Below are 17,897 nucleotides of genomic sequence, written 5' to 3'. Positions count from 1 at the left end.
GGGGTGGAAGTTGGGGGAAAGAAATCAAAGTCATGGGTAAATGAGAGTCAAATAGCAACTTGAGCCAGAAAACATCAGTAAACAGCGATGAACAGTTGTTATAATGAGCTTCCTACTAGCCGAGTCAATTAGGAAAATCAATCCATTAGGCTCACAATACCCATAAGAGAGAAAAAAATGTGTGTGTGTGAGTGCGTGTATGCATATTGTTCAGGAGAAAAACAGATTTCCCTGACATGGTGTAAAAATAAACTTTCATTGCACGAAGATTTGGAGAGCTGTCTATTGCAACAACGAGCATTAATTACCTGACAAATCCCCACCCCTTCACCACCACTCCCCACCACCCCCTCCCCTTTGAAGGCACTCATTTAAGTATTGAATGAAGGAATGGCTTTCTGATTTCCAGGTGATGTCCCATAACCGGGCTATTAAGTTGGAATGTTTCACCTTTAATTCTCTAGACCAAAGTTTCTCAACCTTGGTAATACTGACATTATAGACTGAACAATTCTTTGCTATGTTCTGTGCATTACAGGATGTTTAGCTGTATCCCTGGCCTCCATCCATTAGATGCCAGTAGCACTCCTCCCCAAGTTGTGACAACCAAAATTGCTTCCAAGTATTGCCAAATGTCCCCCAGTTGAGAATCACTATCCTAGATCTGTGATCTGCAAGAATAAAATGTATATCCCTCCCTCCCAGCAACCCCGTCTCCATGCATCCGAATACAATGGAGGAACAGGAACAGAATAACCACAATCGACACACCTGCTTGGAAAGAATGGAAAACATCCAAGAGTCACTGATGAGAGCAATTCTAAAAATCCTTCTGGGCAAATTCCAGAAGGCTCCTGCTCTGGGTGAGGGGCTAGGAATCTCCTCTTGGGGCAGCTCATGCTTGTCCATTGCATGACCCCTGGGTCCACCCTGGGAGCCATGACACACATGAAGTGATATTAGGGATTCTGCCCTCCTTGGACATTGCAGTTTTCTTAGTCTACTTCTTGTTCATGGAAGGTTTGAAATCCCAAGTGTTATTTTAAACTGCAAAGATTTTCTACACCAGGCTCATAGTTTGTTTTGGGTTTTGTTTTTTTGTTGTTGTTTTTTTTTTGGGGGGGGGTGGTATTGCATTTTACTCGATAACATAACAGGTTTCTGATTTATTTCCAGTGATCCCAGCTCAAGTTCTTTTTAAGATATAGTTCTCAAATCTGTCTTTTTTCTTGTTTTTTCATTTCCTTGCTTCTCTCTCTCTTAAACTAATGGCAGCTACCTTGAGACTGTATGGAAAAATCAATAAGAAGTCTGCTTTTTTCATTTGATCTATGCCTTGAGTCATTTTTCCAACTAAAAGGTTTAACCGGGCCTTTGCCACTGAAATCCTTATTGAATCCCATCTTGTATTGTGTGGTATCTAAAGCAGTACGTTATTCTAACTTAAAGGCCTCACATTTCTGGACTCTCTCTAGTCTTTTTAGTTTCTGCTTGAAATCCACCTAATAATTTTCAGAGCTCATCTCAGAATTGTAATACTGTGCCAAATGCTGCCAGCTACTACCATTATTATATTTTCTTATCTCTTCCTCTAGCTAGAATGACAAGTTCACTAAGCACAGGGTCTGCCTTTTCAAGTCATCGCAGGCAACAATTTTATAAATACCTTGCCACTGAATACCATCTTTTCTGTTTCCGATTCAGTTTGTTTTAATTATCTGTCTCCAGATCACTCAGCTAACAACTATTTTTATGTTTTTGTTATGGAGCACTCCACTTCCTATGCCAATTTCTGCATTAAAATAATTAACAGGAGCTGTTGAAAAATTCTAAAATTTCCGTGGATTAACACAATAAAGGTTTATTTATCACTCATTCAAAGTCCAATGAAGATAAGTTACCCTTTTCCACCTTGGAGCTACAGAGGAGCCAATTATTTCTAGATCCCAAGCAATAACAGATGAGATTTTTAAAAGGCCTTGAATGATAAAGACCCAGTAAAACCTAGGTAGAAAGATCAAATTAAAGGTGTGCTTCCTCTCTCTCTCTCTCTCTCTCTTCTGTATGGTGTAGCTATAAGACGAAAGAAAACCATTCACTGCTATGATCACCCGGTGCCCCATGAGCATCACCTACCTGAAAGTTTCTTGTCCAGCACTGGCTCCCAAATATCAAGAGGAATGTCAATAAACATGGGAGCCTCCATAAACAGGGGCTGGCCTGGTTAGAGAGCTGGAAATTGCAGTGTGGGAGAAGCTATTTTGGGTAGACTAATTAGTATTCATAACTACCCACTGCCCCATCCTGAGTACAGAATCCCCTTCCCGACCTCACTGATGGAAGCCTCTGGCCAGAGCAATGTGATTGAAGGTGATGTATGTCACTTCTGGTAGAAGCTTTCGGGACCATGGTATGGAGACTCATGTCCTCTTTTCCTTCAACCCCCATGATCAACAGTGTTTTGGATAGAAGCTGCTTAATCAGCCTGGGTTCTGGAGTGAATATGAATTGGAACAGTGTTCTGGCTTGCAGTGAACATACAGTGCAAGCAAGTGACAAAGATTTTCTACTTGGGCAAATTCCACTCAGGCATCTGTGAAGTCTCTTCTCAACAGGCTCTGACTTTTGAGCTTTAGTGTTTGTCTTGCAGTTTTAGCAAGAATCTTGCTAAGTCAGCTTAGTCAGAATCCTCCAGATCGGACCATGCTTAATATTTAATCGGTTTCTTCACTCTCCACCATCCCCCAGGTAATGTCAGATCACCCTGGCCTGCCTTCAGTAAGGATTCTGTTAGGTCAATTGAGCCAGAATCCCCCTTACTCCTGGTGATTTCTCTTAGTAATTTTCCATGCACTGATGGCCACCCCGTTCCTTAGCCATAAACTTCCACTTGCCCGTGCTGTATTTGGAGTTGAGTCCAATCTCTGTAAGGCCCCATCGAAGTGGGTCTCTAACATCACAATAGCCTCTCTTGCATAAAGTCTGCCTTGCCATTCTTTAACAAGTGCCATGAATCATTTTTTCTTTTACAATTAGAACAACATTTTTTTTTCTTTACCACAAGAAATAAACCTTTGTTTCTGAGAGAGCTCGAGACCTTGGAATTGTTCGGTGCTATGGCATAACTTAGCCTGTCCTGACTGATGACACCAGTGAGGGGACTGCAGATGACGGTCTTGAAGAAGAGATGACATGGTGGGAACACAGTCATTGTCATCAACAACCTGAAAAGCCAAGTGGAAAAGCAGCACTCGACTTGCTTGTGTTGCTCCCACACTGGAAGTCATAGGTAGGTGAGACAGCCTAGGGAAGGCTGTTCTGAGAGTTCATGCTGAGCAACTGGTCACTGGAGGTAGCTTGAGAGGTGCAAGGAGGTCTGAGAGGGATGGATAGGAGGTGGCATTAAGGCCTCTTGCAGGGCTGAGATACTGTGATTATAGGGAAAGTCTATATTGCAGGTGGCCCTTTACTCCAGGGTTTTCATCTGTCCACAAGGAAAGCACAGACTGTTCAGCACCTCAGCTAAGCCAAAGAACCCGTCCTCCCAGGGAGGCCCAAAGGGCCAGGATGCAGCCCTTCTCAGTAAGTTCATATCTATTTTCTCTCCATTAGACATGGCTATCCATGGGTGTTGGTGTCATTGTCCCCCTTCTTCTCTGTCTCTATCTCTCTGCCTCCATGATTGGCTCTCTCACTGACCTAGTTTCTATATGCCCTTGAATCGTTAGGGTGTTATCTCTCTGTGTCTCTGAGTCTTTGTGTTTTTCTTTAATTTTTATATATTTCTGCCTCCATCTCAGTCAGTCTCTCTGTTTCTGTGCATCTTTTCTGCTCCTTCCCAACCTTCCCTCTATCGCTCTTTCACATACTTTGCCTCCATCATTATACCACTCAGCTACTTTTACTGACAGGTGGCCCCCATGAAACCAGCCCCTGGGCTTATCTCTTACCATCGCTGGTACTAAAACCGTTAACTTGTTCAGCTATATCTTCAGTCTCTGATTCTTTTTTTACCACTTCCTTGTCACCTGTAGAATGGAGTTCCTCCCCTAACCAGATCTTACTCATCTCCAGCCCCAATGGCTGAAATCTTGTGCTCAAACTCTCCCTTCTAAATTCCAAAATTATTGTCTATGGCCCTGGTTCCAGGGCAGTGCCGCCCTCCTTCCCTGCCTACGCTTTCAGTCCAGTTCCAGAAACCTTCCCAGAAAGGTCATGACAAGGGTGTGGCCACTGTGAACTTTCTTGGGTATGATGGGTGGAGGCTTAGAGACTCCAAATAGAATGTCCCTGACCACAGACACCACCCCAGCCTAAGGAGCTGCCCAGCCCTCTGCTGCAACCTCATTCCTGCTACTCCCCCACATAGTCCCCTGGATGTGTCTAATGGCTCCCCCTGTCCCCCCTTGGCTCCGCCCTCACCTCCACTAGCCACGCCCTCCACCCATGGCAGTGTGACAGGATGGCTGATGGAACAGAGCACATCACATGCCCATCATCTTGGGGGTTCTGAGTTCAACATCAGCTCCAACCCTACTATTCACTTTTGGGGTAGTTCTGAGAAAGTGGCATCGCCCCTCTGTTATCTGTCTCCTACTCTTAAAATTTGGAGTCCTGGTGTCACCTGCCAAAGTTGTGTGAGAATCAAGTAAGATCATGTACAGAAAATTCCTGATGCTGGAGTAAAGACGGTAATGGTGAAACATGTCGTCCTTTTCTACCTTTCGTCACTCAAACCCCAGGTACCTCCTCATCTTCCAGGCTGACTTGCAGGGAGCAGGCACAGGGACAGCAATCTGGCTATTCAGAATCTACTCTACTGCGTCAGCAGGCATGCAGTCGTGGATGTTATTTACTTTGAATATCCCCACTGTCCCTCCTTTACCTCCATCTATGGAACATTCTTTAAAGCCCAAACCAAACCACCCCCTCCTCTCTAAACTACCCTCCTACTAGTGACAATCTGTCCCCGGTTTGAGGCCCCACTCACTGGGCACTGACAAACAAGGTGTAAGGCATGGTGTTCCCTCAAACATTTATGTAGCATCTACACTGTACCCTGAACTTGGGAGACTTGGTAATGAAAATGACGGTCTACTCTTGAGATGTTCACACCTTTACAGGCTAGTGGGTGGGAGAGCTGTATAAATAAATCATGACAATGCAATGTGATAAGATGTCAGTAACTGAGGTGTGGCTCAGACTTTCTGAGAGGAGGGAGCTCTAACTTTGCCTGGGGCTGCCATTGTGACGCAGCTTTCCAGCTTAGCCTTCTGCTTCTTTATTGCAAGATCCACTTAATTCAGTTCAGCACCAAGAACCAATACTGTCCATGTTGACAGGCAGGGCTACAACATGGACAAAATAATGGTCTTCAACCTCAGATCTGGGTCACTTGTATCTCCGGTTGCTGGCTGAGTCTGGGCCAGAGAAGAGTAAGTGCTCTCTCTACCGAGCACTCCTCTCCCTACTACAGCTCACCTATCTGGAGACGGGTTTCTTCCTCTATTCTTACCATGATCAAAGGGTCAGCAAAAACACAATCACAACTCCAGGCCTCTTTAAGGGAATGTTTATTAACTTTAACAGTGGACCTAGGTTCAGCAAGACTTCGTTTATCTGGCAACATCAGATGCCTGGACCAGAATTAAGAACTAAAAGAAAATAAAAACATTTCTCTGTGAAGCCAAATTGACACCCTGAAATCCATGTGCTGACATGTGTCCACATGATTCATTGGAAAGCCTTTTGAGACCACACACAGAACCCACTGACTTATTTCTGTTTTCTATCTTTGGATCTCAGAAAGACAGAATTGGAATCATAATTCCTGGATCATATCACAATGTCATCATGGCCCACACTTAAGACTGCTTTTAACTTAATCAGTTAATTAGTTATAACATTATAAGTACTTATTAACCCACAACAAAATGAAAGCTTTGAGGAGTATCATATGACACATATACAACCCCTCCCAACAGCCCCCTGAACTGCTCCAGCTCAGGGGATCCATCACCCTGAGTCCTATATTCATCATTGCTTTACTCTCCTTTAATTTCGCTGTATCTGTGTTTGTTTGTGTGTGCGCGCATGTGTGCACACATGTGCATTATTTTTAATTTCATATAACCTTGCCGTATATAATCTTTGGGAGCTTACTTTTTCACTTTACCTCATCTTCATAAGATTCATCCATATTGAGACACATTGTTGTTGTTGTTCCTTTATTTGGACAACTGTGCAATGCCCCATCGGGTGGCTTCCCTGCACTTTATTCACTGCCTTTCCTGGTGACAGGCATTGAGTGTGCATCCAGGTTTTCGCTACCATGGTTACCATTACGAGACGAAGGCCCTTGTACATACCTCCTGCGGAACATATGCAAGAATCTCTCTTGGGCAGGTGCCTAGGAGAGGGTGAGTTGGCTCTAAACTGCTTGAAATAAATCTAAAGGGCAGCTAGAGCTAAGCAGGGCATAGAGAAAGAGTAATTAGGAAGGAAAGAAAAAGCGGATTCTAAAAGCCTGACTTGGGGGCAAGTTCAGCATAGGAGCAACATTGCTCTTTGTGTGATTTGATGGCAGCAAAAGACCCAGGTACAGACTTAGCCATGTTCATTGTGGAAACAGAATTCTCCAGACACAGTTAAATCTGCTTTGGTATCTCACTAAGGAATGTAAAGAATGTCATTGTGCTTGGAAAATAGCCAATCCTGACAAAAATGGAGTAATATGTGGTATCAATTCTATATAAGAAGAGCCTCAAATATGTTCACATCCTCTGTTCCAGAGACAATTCTCTTGGAACTGCATGCAAGATGTAAAATATAAAAACCCTCCTTTCTAAATACCAATATTATTGTCTCTGGCCCTGGTTTCAATAAACTAATAAGAAACAATCCAAATGCACTTTAAGTAGGTGTTGATTAAGTGAGCTCAGTACTTTTCATTTGAAAGATTTATGCAACCTTAATTTTATTCATGAAATTTCATGAAATACAGGCTATTCAGAAAGATGAGCAGAAATCAAAATGGGATGTACAAGGTGATCCCAAGAATGCTTAAAAATAAAAGTGGAAATGCTTAAAAATTAAATTGGAAAGAAATACTCTTTATGTCTTAATACCAGTTCCTAATGGGTTCAAAACAGAAGCTGGAAAACTACTGCCCATGGCGAATCAAGCCAGCCCTGTTTTTGTATGGCCTGCAAACAAAGAATCGTTACATTTTTAAATGGCTATACAAGCACCTACAGAATATCTTAAAGTTTGCCCCTTGGCTCACAAACTCTAAAATACTTACAATCTGACCCTTTACAGAAAAAGTTTGCCAATCCCCGTATAGAGATTGTGGATAAATGTCTTTCTTTTTTTTTTCAGTTTCCTAAAGTCACAATATGTTACTTTAACAATCAGAAAAAAATAAATGAATAAACTGTTTTAAAAGTATAAACTGTACTTTAGAAAGATTTCCATTCAAAATGGTTATATTTTTTAGGTGGCTATGTGTCAGTCATTAAAAAAATTCTTCCATTGTATACAGAGCTCATTTCCCAAGAGAACCAGAAAGGGGAGGCCCTGTAGCCATCGACATCGTTCCAGGAAGATGGAGCTGTGTCCTGGATTAGCATTCTTGCAAGAAGCCTGTGGATGTTGCACAAGTCAAAACACGCTTAAATGTCAAGAAGTGATTGCTGAAAAATGACTGTTTTTCCCAATTTGGGAAGCAACAGGGAAAACGTTTGCTTCCCCATCCCAGCTGCCCAGGCTAATCCCTCATCGTACATTATGAGGTAATTGCCATGGTACAGTCTGGAAAAAGGGTGACTCGGAAAACAAGGATGTGTAGAGATGGGTGGAGGGACAACCAGTGGGCAAAGAGAAGACACAGAAAAGCAGAGAGACCCTGAAAACATTAATGCCAGAAGCATCCTCAGGAGTCACAAAGTTCGACTTCTTGGCCCCATTTTACAGAGAAGAGAATGAGGCCTGAAACTAGAAATGATTTAGAGTCATCCTGTCTCAGTGAGATCAAGAGCTATGAAAGATGTCAGCTCCAATCATCTCTTCAATAATTGAATTTCCTCTAAAGTGGCTGTTCATATCCCATATTCACTCATGGGACAGAGAGCTTCCACCTTTGGAAGAAACAGGATGTATCATCAAATAGCACTGACATAGTCTCAAAACTGAGCTGAAATGTGCCTTGATACTTTCCACTCATTGACGTGCTTCAACTCTCTGGATACCACTCGGAATGGTAAAATAATAACAACAATGATGACAATACAAGTTCACAACCCAAAGTCCAAAAGGCTCTAAAAATCTGAAAGTGATTATGACGCATTTGGAAGCAGAAGCGGAATTGAAAGGCGCACACTGTGTGTGTGTGTGTGTGTGTGTGTGTGTGTGTGTGTGTGTGTGTGTGTGTGTGTGTGTGTGTGTAGTCCTTATCTATCTCACTCAATATGAGAATGCTGGGCTGCAGAAATATTTCTGTGTTTGATTATAGGGTGCTGTTCCAGATCCCACTGAGAATGTTAGGGTGAACCATATGAAATTATTACTGTTTAGGTCAAAAAAGATCAGATAATGGCAATTTCATAGGGTTCAAGTTAATGCTTTTTCTAAAACCTGACCCCAGATCTCAGTGGCTCTCTCTTCTCTACTAGGGCAACAGCCTCAGTGTGTCATCCCAGGCTCCCGTGGCTTCAGCTGGTTGCCTCAAGGATTTTGGATTAAGGAATTGACTTGTGATTAAGAGGAGCCTCCATTTTGGAGCACAAACTATGTGGTAAGTGCTGTGCCAAGCAAGATTCTCAAATTACCATTCCACCCAAGCCCCTCTCTGGAACTCCAGAGTCATCATTCAACTGCCTCCATAACATGTCATCTCCATTCGCTTGTCTAAAAGTTACCTTATATGGTGCACGTCTTGACCTGAGTTCTTGAGCTTTCTTTCCTGTTTCCACTAATCACATCTCCATCCTTCCAATGCTCCAACCAAGAACCTTGGACCCAGACTTTTCTCTTTCTCTCTCATCTCACATCCAGCTTGATAAGAAATTATGTCTGCTCTACTTCAAAATATATTGAGAATCCACCCTTTTTTTGTGAGCCTCACTGTCATCATCCTGTCCAATCCACCAACATGACTTGTTGCAGGATTATTACAGTAGTTTTCCTGACCCATTGTCACGATAGCCTCCCTGATTCCACCCTTCTTCTCCAGGCTATTCTCAATGCAGCAGCCAGGATGATCCTTTTGAATTAGAATCAAAACCTACTACCCTTCTGCCCTATACCTTCTAGAAGGAGAAGCCCAGTCCTACCCATGCCCAGAGGCCCTGAATGGTCAGCTTTCTGCAGTGTTGCTCTGACCATGTTGTCCCCACTCCCCTTCCTCCTCATCACTCCAGCCAGGTTGGCCACCCTGATGTTCCTAGAACACACCTGCCTCAAAGCCAGGAGCAGTCATCTACCAGACACGCATGTGGTTTCCTGTCACTTCAAGTCCTCACTCAAATGTCTCCTCCCAGAAAAGGTAACTTTTTCTGACTACCTTATTTTAAACTGCAACTAAGGTTAACTCCCTATCTGCCTTTGCTGGTTTTTTTTGTTTTGTTTTGTTTTGTTTTTGTTTTTGTTTTTGGTTTTGGTTTTGGTTTTTTTCTCCCTAAAGCAGTAAGACCATCCAATATACTATAAATTTAATTTATTTATTTTATTTACTGGCCATCTCCCCCACTGGACTATAAGCTTCATGAAAACAGGGATTTTTGTCTGTTCCCTTCATCGCTTTATCCCTAATACCTAGAATACTGTCTTGCATGTAGTTGACACTCATGAGCAGTAACTCATTTATCTGTAAACTATTGACCTCCTGCCTTAGAATCCACTTAAAACCAAAAAGGAAGTGAGAAGTATCTTGTCACAGCCAAAACAGATGTCTGTGTCACCAGAGAGTTTATATGGATGGAAAATAAACATGCTCAACATTGTTAGCCAGTAGGGAAATGCAAATTAAAGCCACAGTGAAATATCACTATCACCTACCAGAATCGCTAAAATCAAAATCAAAATTAAAAAATAGTGATAGCACCAAATGCTGGAGAGAGGCTGTAGAGAGGGAAGAACAATGGCACAGCCACTCTGGAGGAGAGTATAGTGGTTACCTACAAAATAAAACAGGCACCTGCATATGACCCAGAAATTTCATTCGTGGGCTTTAAACCAGAGAAATTAGGACATGTTCACACAAAAACCTATACACCAATATTCATAGCAGTTTTATTCATAATAACTCCAAACTGGAAATAATCCAAATGTCCTTCAGTGGGTGACTGGTTAAGCAAACTGTAGCCCATCTATACCATGGACTACCATTTAGCAATCAAAAGAAATAAACTATTAGTCATGCCATAATTTGGTTGAACCTCAAGGAAATGATGCTAAATGAAAAAAAAAAAAAAAAAGGCCAGTCTCAAAAGGATATAGACTGCATGATTCCATTTATATAACACTTGTAAAAATGATATAATTATCAATTTGGAGAGCAGATTAGTGGTTGCCAAGGATTAAGGGAGGAAGAGATGGAGGGCAGTATAAAATGTAGCATGAGGGATCCTTGCAATGGAGCTTTCCTGTATGATGACTGTGGTCATGGTCACACAAATCTATACATGTGATAAGTTACACAGAACTAAATATAGATACACAAATGAGTGCATATAAAACTTGTGGAATCTGAATACCAATGTCAATGTCAATTTCTTGGTTGTGATATTGTTGTACTGTACTTATGCAAAATGTTGCCTTTGGGAAAAACTGAGTAATGTGTTATTTCTGACAAGTGCATGTGAATCTACATCTACAATTATCTCGAATACGTATCTATAGGTCCATGACTTAAAAAACTCTTATTCTCTTCCTTAAGGACACTCCTCAGGCACAAACTCAGAATCCATTGACACTTTACACAAAATTATGGTAATCTTAGTTCTCAAGTTTGGCAGTAGCTGTATATGTTAGAATGGGGATGGTCTCCTAGAGCTCTCAGGTTCACATAATAGAGAGACTAAACGTCAGGTCTCTAGATCCTCAATCTGGTGTTTTTAATATTCACTATCTTTCTAGACCTTTTTATTTTGCAGATGATAATATATAGCTCTTCATTTGAACCCATACATTTACCACTTTTAAGACTCTGGTTTGATCAGGCATACCAACTGTCTAAAAAAGAAATGCAAAGGTAAGAATGAATTTGTAAATTCCTTCAAGATGATGAGATATTAAGTGAGATTATGTGTTTAAAAGTTACAACAGCAAATATTTAGGTTAGACTCAAGGAAAAGTTTCTTACTAGATTAACCAAGAATGGGTAACCAAGAGACATAAAAATCATCCTATGCTGGGATTCTTTAAAAAAATATGTTAGATGTTGGTTCAGAGTCTATTATGTGACAGTCACTGTTAGATGCTATAGCCACAGGGAAGGAATGTAACCTAGTACTTGTCCTCATAGATCTGATGGTTTAATTGGGGGTGGGGAGAAATAGTCAATCACAGTCTAGTATGAAATATTCAATGATAAGAGGTCTGCAGTTAGCATTAATGTAATGGCTAGATGGAGAGCCAGAGGAGAGAAGGAGTAATTAAGGGGATCGTTTTATAAACTATGTAAGTAACTAACCAATGTACTGTATACTTAAAACTAATAAAAATAAAATAAAACAAAACAAAATAAAATAAAGAACATGGATGAGCATCTCACCCAATCTTAGAGGCAGGGAGATGCAGGAAAGTTTTCTACATGAAGTTGAAAATAGAGGAGAGTGGCGATAAGAGAAAAGACTGGAAGCTTTCACGGTGAAGGGAAGAGTGTGTACAACAAAGCAGCTAGTCCATAGTGCATTGTGGGGTGTGAACTGCAGCTTGAGAAAGTAGTAAGAGATGAGGCTGGACATGGGTTGGCAGGAACCAGGTTATAAAAGGCCTTTCCAAGTAGCCTGAAGGGTTCAGGCTGTGATCTAAGCAGGAGAAGCAACGACTGGTTTCCACCAAATTCCACGAGATATCCTTGAGCTTGTCTCTTTCTGTTACCCATCTGTTTGCAGGGTCCCTCACTCTTCTCTAAGATCACCCTCTCGAAGCTGCAAGGTCTAGTTCCAGGACCGCACCTTTCTCCAGGAAGCCTCCCCAACCCCTAACTGGAAGGAGGACCTCCTGCTGAATAGAACTGGGGCAGGTGTCTGTGTACATATGCTACACAGCAGCACGTACAGGGCAGTGTAATGGGAAGGTGATGTGGAGTAAGCTTGCCCAAGTCCCAATTCTGACTTTACTGCTTACTCTCTATGCTTCAATTTCCTTAACTGTTAAGTGGGAATAATAATATTATTATGTCGCAAGGTTATCTCAGGATTGAACAATTTCATTGATACATTGAACTCATAACAGTAACTAGCACAACAAGTGTTTAATAAATGTCAGCCTTTATTACATGTTGTGGGCCCCATACATACCCAACTGTGGGCAAGGCCAGTCCCTGGTGTTCAATCAACTTTGGACTAATCCAAAAAGAGAAGTCAATGTCCTCTCCTCACAGAGTGTCACCTCTATGACTTCATACTCTGCCTAGACAATTGGTCAACACAGGCTAGAAACTTACTTTCCTTTCATAGGTAGTTGTGTGGCAGAGGCAAGGACCCCAAGCCATGATTTAGAACACGAGCATGTCCCTAGCTTCTCTGTCTTAATCCCTGGACGACCTAGGACACATGCCTTCGCCTTCCAGAACTTTGGTATTCCCATCTGTGCAATGGGAATGGGCTCCTACAAGGCTCAAAAATGACGAGGGCTTGGCAGCACTTTGAAAAGTGGTGATGCAACCTTGATTTCCATTTCCCAGTCTGCAAGCCACATCGCACACCTCCCCATCCCTCACTTTCACTTCCAGAAGAAGCACACTCCCCAGACTGGCATACTGGCAGCCCTCCAGCACAGAAACAGGTATCTTTTAATTTGCTCCACCCATTGACTTGATGAATTATTTTTCTCCTCCTGCAGGGACTTTCCTGACTTCCTTCTGTAAGTGAAGGAAGGAGCACATGAGCACACTGTACGTAAATACACTTGGGAAGCTTTCTTCTTCTTTTTTTTTCTTAAACCAAACTTGGTTTCTGTTGTAGGCGGTGCATTCCCTAGCAAGGCGGGGCAGTGTGTTGTAGGGGGAGAGAAGGGAAGGCCAGGGGGAGGAGTAGGCAGTAATTAATTCACCCACTGTGAGAGCTGGTCTTCTATTTAATGGGGGGTCTCTCTGCCCAGAAGGAGTCAGAGCCGTCTCCAGGACCAGGAGGAGCATGGCAGAGGATCAGGGGCTGGGCTTTGGGGAAAGAGCCAGCATGGAAATGCTGCCGGAGGACGGCGGCTGCAGGCCCAAGGCCAGAGCTGGGCTCGCAGCCAAGAGCAGCAGCACCCGCTGGGCTCTCACCTGCTGCCTGGTGTTGCTCCCCATCCTGGGAGGACTCACCACCTACCTGCTCGTTGGCCAGCTCCGGGCCCAAGGAGAGGCCTGTGTGTTCCAGGTAAGCAAGACTTTCCACTGCCTGGGGGATCGGTAGACCCTCTGCAGGCTTCTGGCACCTATTGCAACCCTGGACAGAGCTCTTTGACTGTCAGGCTCCTTTTCTTTCTTACGTCTACATGCAAAGGAAATATGGATTGTGAGGGGTGGAGAGGCCCATCTGGGGTTTGTTCTCAATATTTCCAGGAAATGAATTGTCCCTTTCTATGCTTATATGGGAACACTTTCAAGCCACATATTTTTAGATAATTATAATCATAGTTCACTGATAATTTGGGAATGTTCCTTTTCTTTGGAAAAAAAAAACCTCTTTAAATTACATAACTAACACATGGTCATTGAAAAAAGTCAGAAAACACAGATGTGGAAAAGAAATAATTATTATTATTACCCATAACCCCATAGAGGTAACCACTCTAAAATGTTAACGTTTTGGAGTACGTAATTTCATATTTTTAATAAGATGGAATTATTTTGAATGTCCCAATTTGTTATCATTGAATTTATTGTTAATAAAGTCACAGCAGCATGAGGATAATACAAGTGGTTGTATTATATTCCTGTATATGTATTTGCTATAATTTATTTAATCAACCCCCTTTCTTGGGTTTAGAATACTTTTTCAATGCTCAAGAAAGAACTGTCTGCCAGATGGTCTTGCTGGGGTTAGGGGTTATGGGGGTTGGGAGGAGCTTAGTCAAAAAATATACATAGGGTCTAGGGAGAACAATGAGGGGGTACAGGTGTCAAGGCTAAAATGTATAATTCTGCACTAGGAACAACAAAAACGTTACAGCCTGAAGAATGTGCCATTCAAGTAATATCCCTTTAAAAAAAAATGCTCTTGCATAATCTGTTGATGGCTGCTTTAACTTCAGTCCAAAGTATTAAATTCCAGAGAAGAAAACAGAGTTTTCAATGGATTTAATTGGAAACCTGGCTTCTGAGCAATACTGGCCAACTTCAAAGCAGAGAGGTGGTGAGCAAGCCATGGTGAATGTGTAACTCTCGCTGCTCCACCAAAGTCAGCAAACACAATGTGCGCGATTCAGGCGGCAGCATCCATGGCCACATGCCATGGTTCAGAAAGTGTAGAAATATGCGGACAACCAGAAAATGCTGTTTATGTTAGAGGAGGCCTGCAGGGCGTGGGAGGTCAGGCTGTGAGTCCCGAACCTCCACGGTGCTGCTTCCCAGGAATCGAATGATGGCCGTGTCTGGTCAGTGCCAGGGGATTCTCTCCCTCTTCAGCTAGAAGAGACTGTTTTTGATGAGGCATTGAGTGACTCCAACAACCTGAGCTCTCCTGCGTTCTGAAGGGAAACACTCCCTCTGCCCAGGATGATGTCTGGGATCACCTGTATAGGCAGAAGCCAGAGAATATCTTTGTTGATCTAGAAGACCTTCAGATAAATAGAGTCCAGAAGGGGGCAAAAATTTGCCAAGTCAGAAAGAGAGTTTGAGAGACAAGCTGTCACTTTACAGGAAGCCTATGAGGGAAGGCACTGAGTGCTGCCCTATTGTAGGTATTCATGACATGAAAGGGCTAAATCTACATTCGATTATAGTTAAAGCATCTCCTGGGAGAGTGGACATGTGAGGACATTTGGAGCTGTGGTTTGGCTGGGAGATGTACTTCTTGGCGCATCAGAAGAGGAAGGGAAATGGGGGTGAGGCACATGTAACAATGGGGGTCCTGAAAAGAAACAGCTGGCCCATTCAAAGAAGAGAGTTTAAAGAAGAAAGTTTAAAGAATTTAAAATGGGTTCAAAGAAGGGTCTGTATGCTGAGATGCAGACAGAATAAAGGGAGCCTCCGGGGCTGAGAGCATCTTGGCGTTCGCAACAGTGGGAGGCCCATCACCACACTTTGGCGGGAAAGGGCAGAAGGAGGGAAGAGATTTAGAGGAACCCAAGGAAACCTAAAATGAAAGCGGGGAGGGCTGCCTGGAGGAGCTGGGGGCTGAGTAGGGGAAAGGCCTGTAATCTGTCAAAACAGCAGGGAGGGAGCATAAAAAAGGAGGGAAAACTTGCCATTCTGCCTCCAGAGGGCACGTGTGTTCAGTGGTCAGCTTTGCAGGGCACCGGGAAGGGCCGAGAAGGGCAGAGAGGGTATCTGGAGGGGCTAAGGGATAATAACCAAGTCAGAGGAAATGAAAGATGGGATACAAGGAGGGAAACCCAAGTCACCACGCAGAGCCTGGATGGATGTGACAGTGAAATGTGAATTTGAATCCCAGCTCTGCCACCTCTGGCCACATGAAAATAGGCATGTGGCTGCATTTGTCTGAGCCTGTTTCCTTTTCTACCAAAAAAAGGATACTAATATCAATTCTTTGACAGCACTAGGAAGGCAGGTGGGAGCGGTTGGTACTTGGGAATGGAGAGAGCTGTACTCACACAGTTACTGTGATGTGACTGTCACTCTATGCCAGGCACCAGACAACTACTGAGAAAACTCGATCTTGGCCTCAGAGAGCTCCAAGTCTGATGCAAGACAGGAAAATAGGCTGTGTGCTGTGGAATTCCAGATGTCCCCCTACCCCAGCCTTGGGGGTAGTGGTGGTTCAGGAAAGGGCGTCTGAAGGAGGGAAGGAAGACACTGGTGGCAAGAGTGCTACACCTGAGGTCCCGGCCACCAACTCCATTACACATAAAAGCCCATCAGGCCATTGGAAGAAACGAGGCCTTTTAAGGCTATCTAGCCTAAAGCTGGAAACCAGACCACTGGACACCCTGCTCAGTGCTCTCCTCCACAGTGTCAAGCTGCTCTTCTGATTTCCAAAAGATAGCTCCCAGTTAGTTCACTGAGAAAAAAAGGCTCATCTGGTCTCCAAAAGGATTAATATACATTTCAAAGAGAAACTTACTTACACGTTTTTCTAAAGTTAAATGCTCTAGGAAAAAGATGAGAAAAGAAATCTTTCCTTTCAGCAGGGAGAACTAAGTAAGCCTCTTAGTTTTAACCTGCTTTTGTCCTTATGATCTAGATCCTTCACTTAGTAAAACCTACATGTAGAACTTGAACCCAGATCAGTCTCCCCATAAGCCAGGGACATTCCACAAGTCCTACAAATACAAAGACCCACTGCAATCCCTTTGAGTAAATCCTCTCAAACTCACCTGGGGACAAATAACCACCTCAGTCTCCCCCTGCAGGCCCCTCTCCTTCATGTCTCAGCCCTTGTTCCCTTCTTCTCTTTACCTCCCCCAACCAAATTCCACTGTCTTCTGCCCACAGCCTTCAACTAGACTCATGGAATCTGAGATTGTTCATGGGATGAGTTTTCCATCCCCAAGTACATAGTGGGCCAGGCCCAAGTTAATTCAACCCTAACACAAGGAGAATTAAGAGAGGAGGATCTCACAGCCTTTCTAATACATTCATAGCAAGCCCAGCAGCAGAGGATAGGCCAATGATAATAATAACAATAAGAACGACATGGTGTTGACTCCTATTTCACATTTGTAGAGAGCTCTCACAAACATGATCCCACCGGATATTTACAGCAACCCAGAGATGCACTGAGGGCGTGAGCAGTCACACTTGGCAGATGAGGAACTTGAAACGAGAGAGTTTATGTGAGGACCCAAGGTCACAAGCCTGGAAAGAGACCAAGCTAGGTCTCAGAGTCGGCAAGTCCACGGCTCTTTTGGTTTTCATGTTGCTTCCCCACTCACAATCAAGCATTATGATCACCGAAAGCAATTTCCATCCATTCCTTTGATAGATGAATGAATGGATCACCCGCATTAAAACAAGAAATTCTGTAAAGACAAGCTTGGGCTTGAGTCTCCATACAAGAGCCAGAATGATTCTCTGAAAGCTTTCACTGGATCGTGTCATGGCCTTGCCTCTGTGGCCTCATTTTTTACCACTCTCCCTCCTCTTCCCTTCCCCATCACTGGCCTCTCAGCCACCCTGGCTCCCCTCAGTTCTCCAGCACTCAAATATTCTCCTGTTCCCAGTCTTTACTTGGCTGTTCCCTCTGCCAGGACTGTTCTCAGACACTTCCTCATTCCATCCTTGCACCAACCACAAAAGACTGGCCTTGCTAAGAATCTCTTCTAATCTAACATGAAAAGGAGTTGAGGCTCAAAGGGACTCAGGAAAAAAAAAAAAAAGCGATCAAAGTACGTAACCTCTCTGAGGTTCAATTTTCTCATATTATCTACCTGACAAGTGCTGTGAGGATTCCAAGTAATCTCCATAAGGCCCCCAGTGAGTGCCTACCGACATGGACACTGGGTGTGTGTTTGTCCATTTCATTCCTCTAAGTAGAAAAGAACTAGGAGATGGAAACACCCATAGC

At 43.2% G+C, this 17,897-nt stretch overlaps 1 protein-coding gene across 3 annotated transcripts in view; it reads left to right on the top strand.

The window, feature by feature from the left end:
* The first annotated feature begins 12,840 nt into the window (after positions 1–12,840).
* Positions 12,841–17,897, top strand: part of TNFSF15 (TNF superfamily member 15) — a 19,116-nt gene continuing 14,059 nt past the window's right edge. Inside the window, exons 1-2 of one of the 3 annotated variants that reach the window (XM_011360959.2) lie at positions 12,841–13,011; positions 13,327–13,586. In XM_011360959.2, coding sequence (XP_011359261.1) covers positions 13,362–13,586 — 225 coding nt within the window. In that variant the 5' untranslated portion in view covers positions 12,841–13,011; positions 13,327–13,361. Of the gene's footprint in view, positions 13,012–13,034; positions 13,121–13,162; positions 13,587–17,897 lie in introns of those variants that run through there. The other 2 variants (XM_023531094.1, XM_023531095.1) reach the window with 2 other exon arrangements.

This window comes from Pteropus vampyrus, unplaced genomic scaffold (genome assembly GCF_000151845.1).
Source record: "Pteropus vampyrus isolate Shadow unplaced genomic scaffold, Pvam_2.0 Scaffold61, whole genome shotgun sequence".
NCBI lineage: Eukaryota > Metazoa > Chordata > Mammalia > Chiroptera > Pteropodidae > Pteropus > Pteropus vampyrus.
The sequence above is the reverse complement of the archived record's forward strand: the minus strand, read 5'-3'. Positions and strand labels throughout refer to the sequence as shown.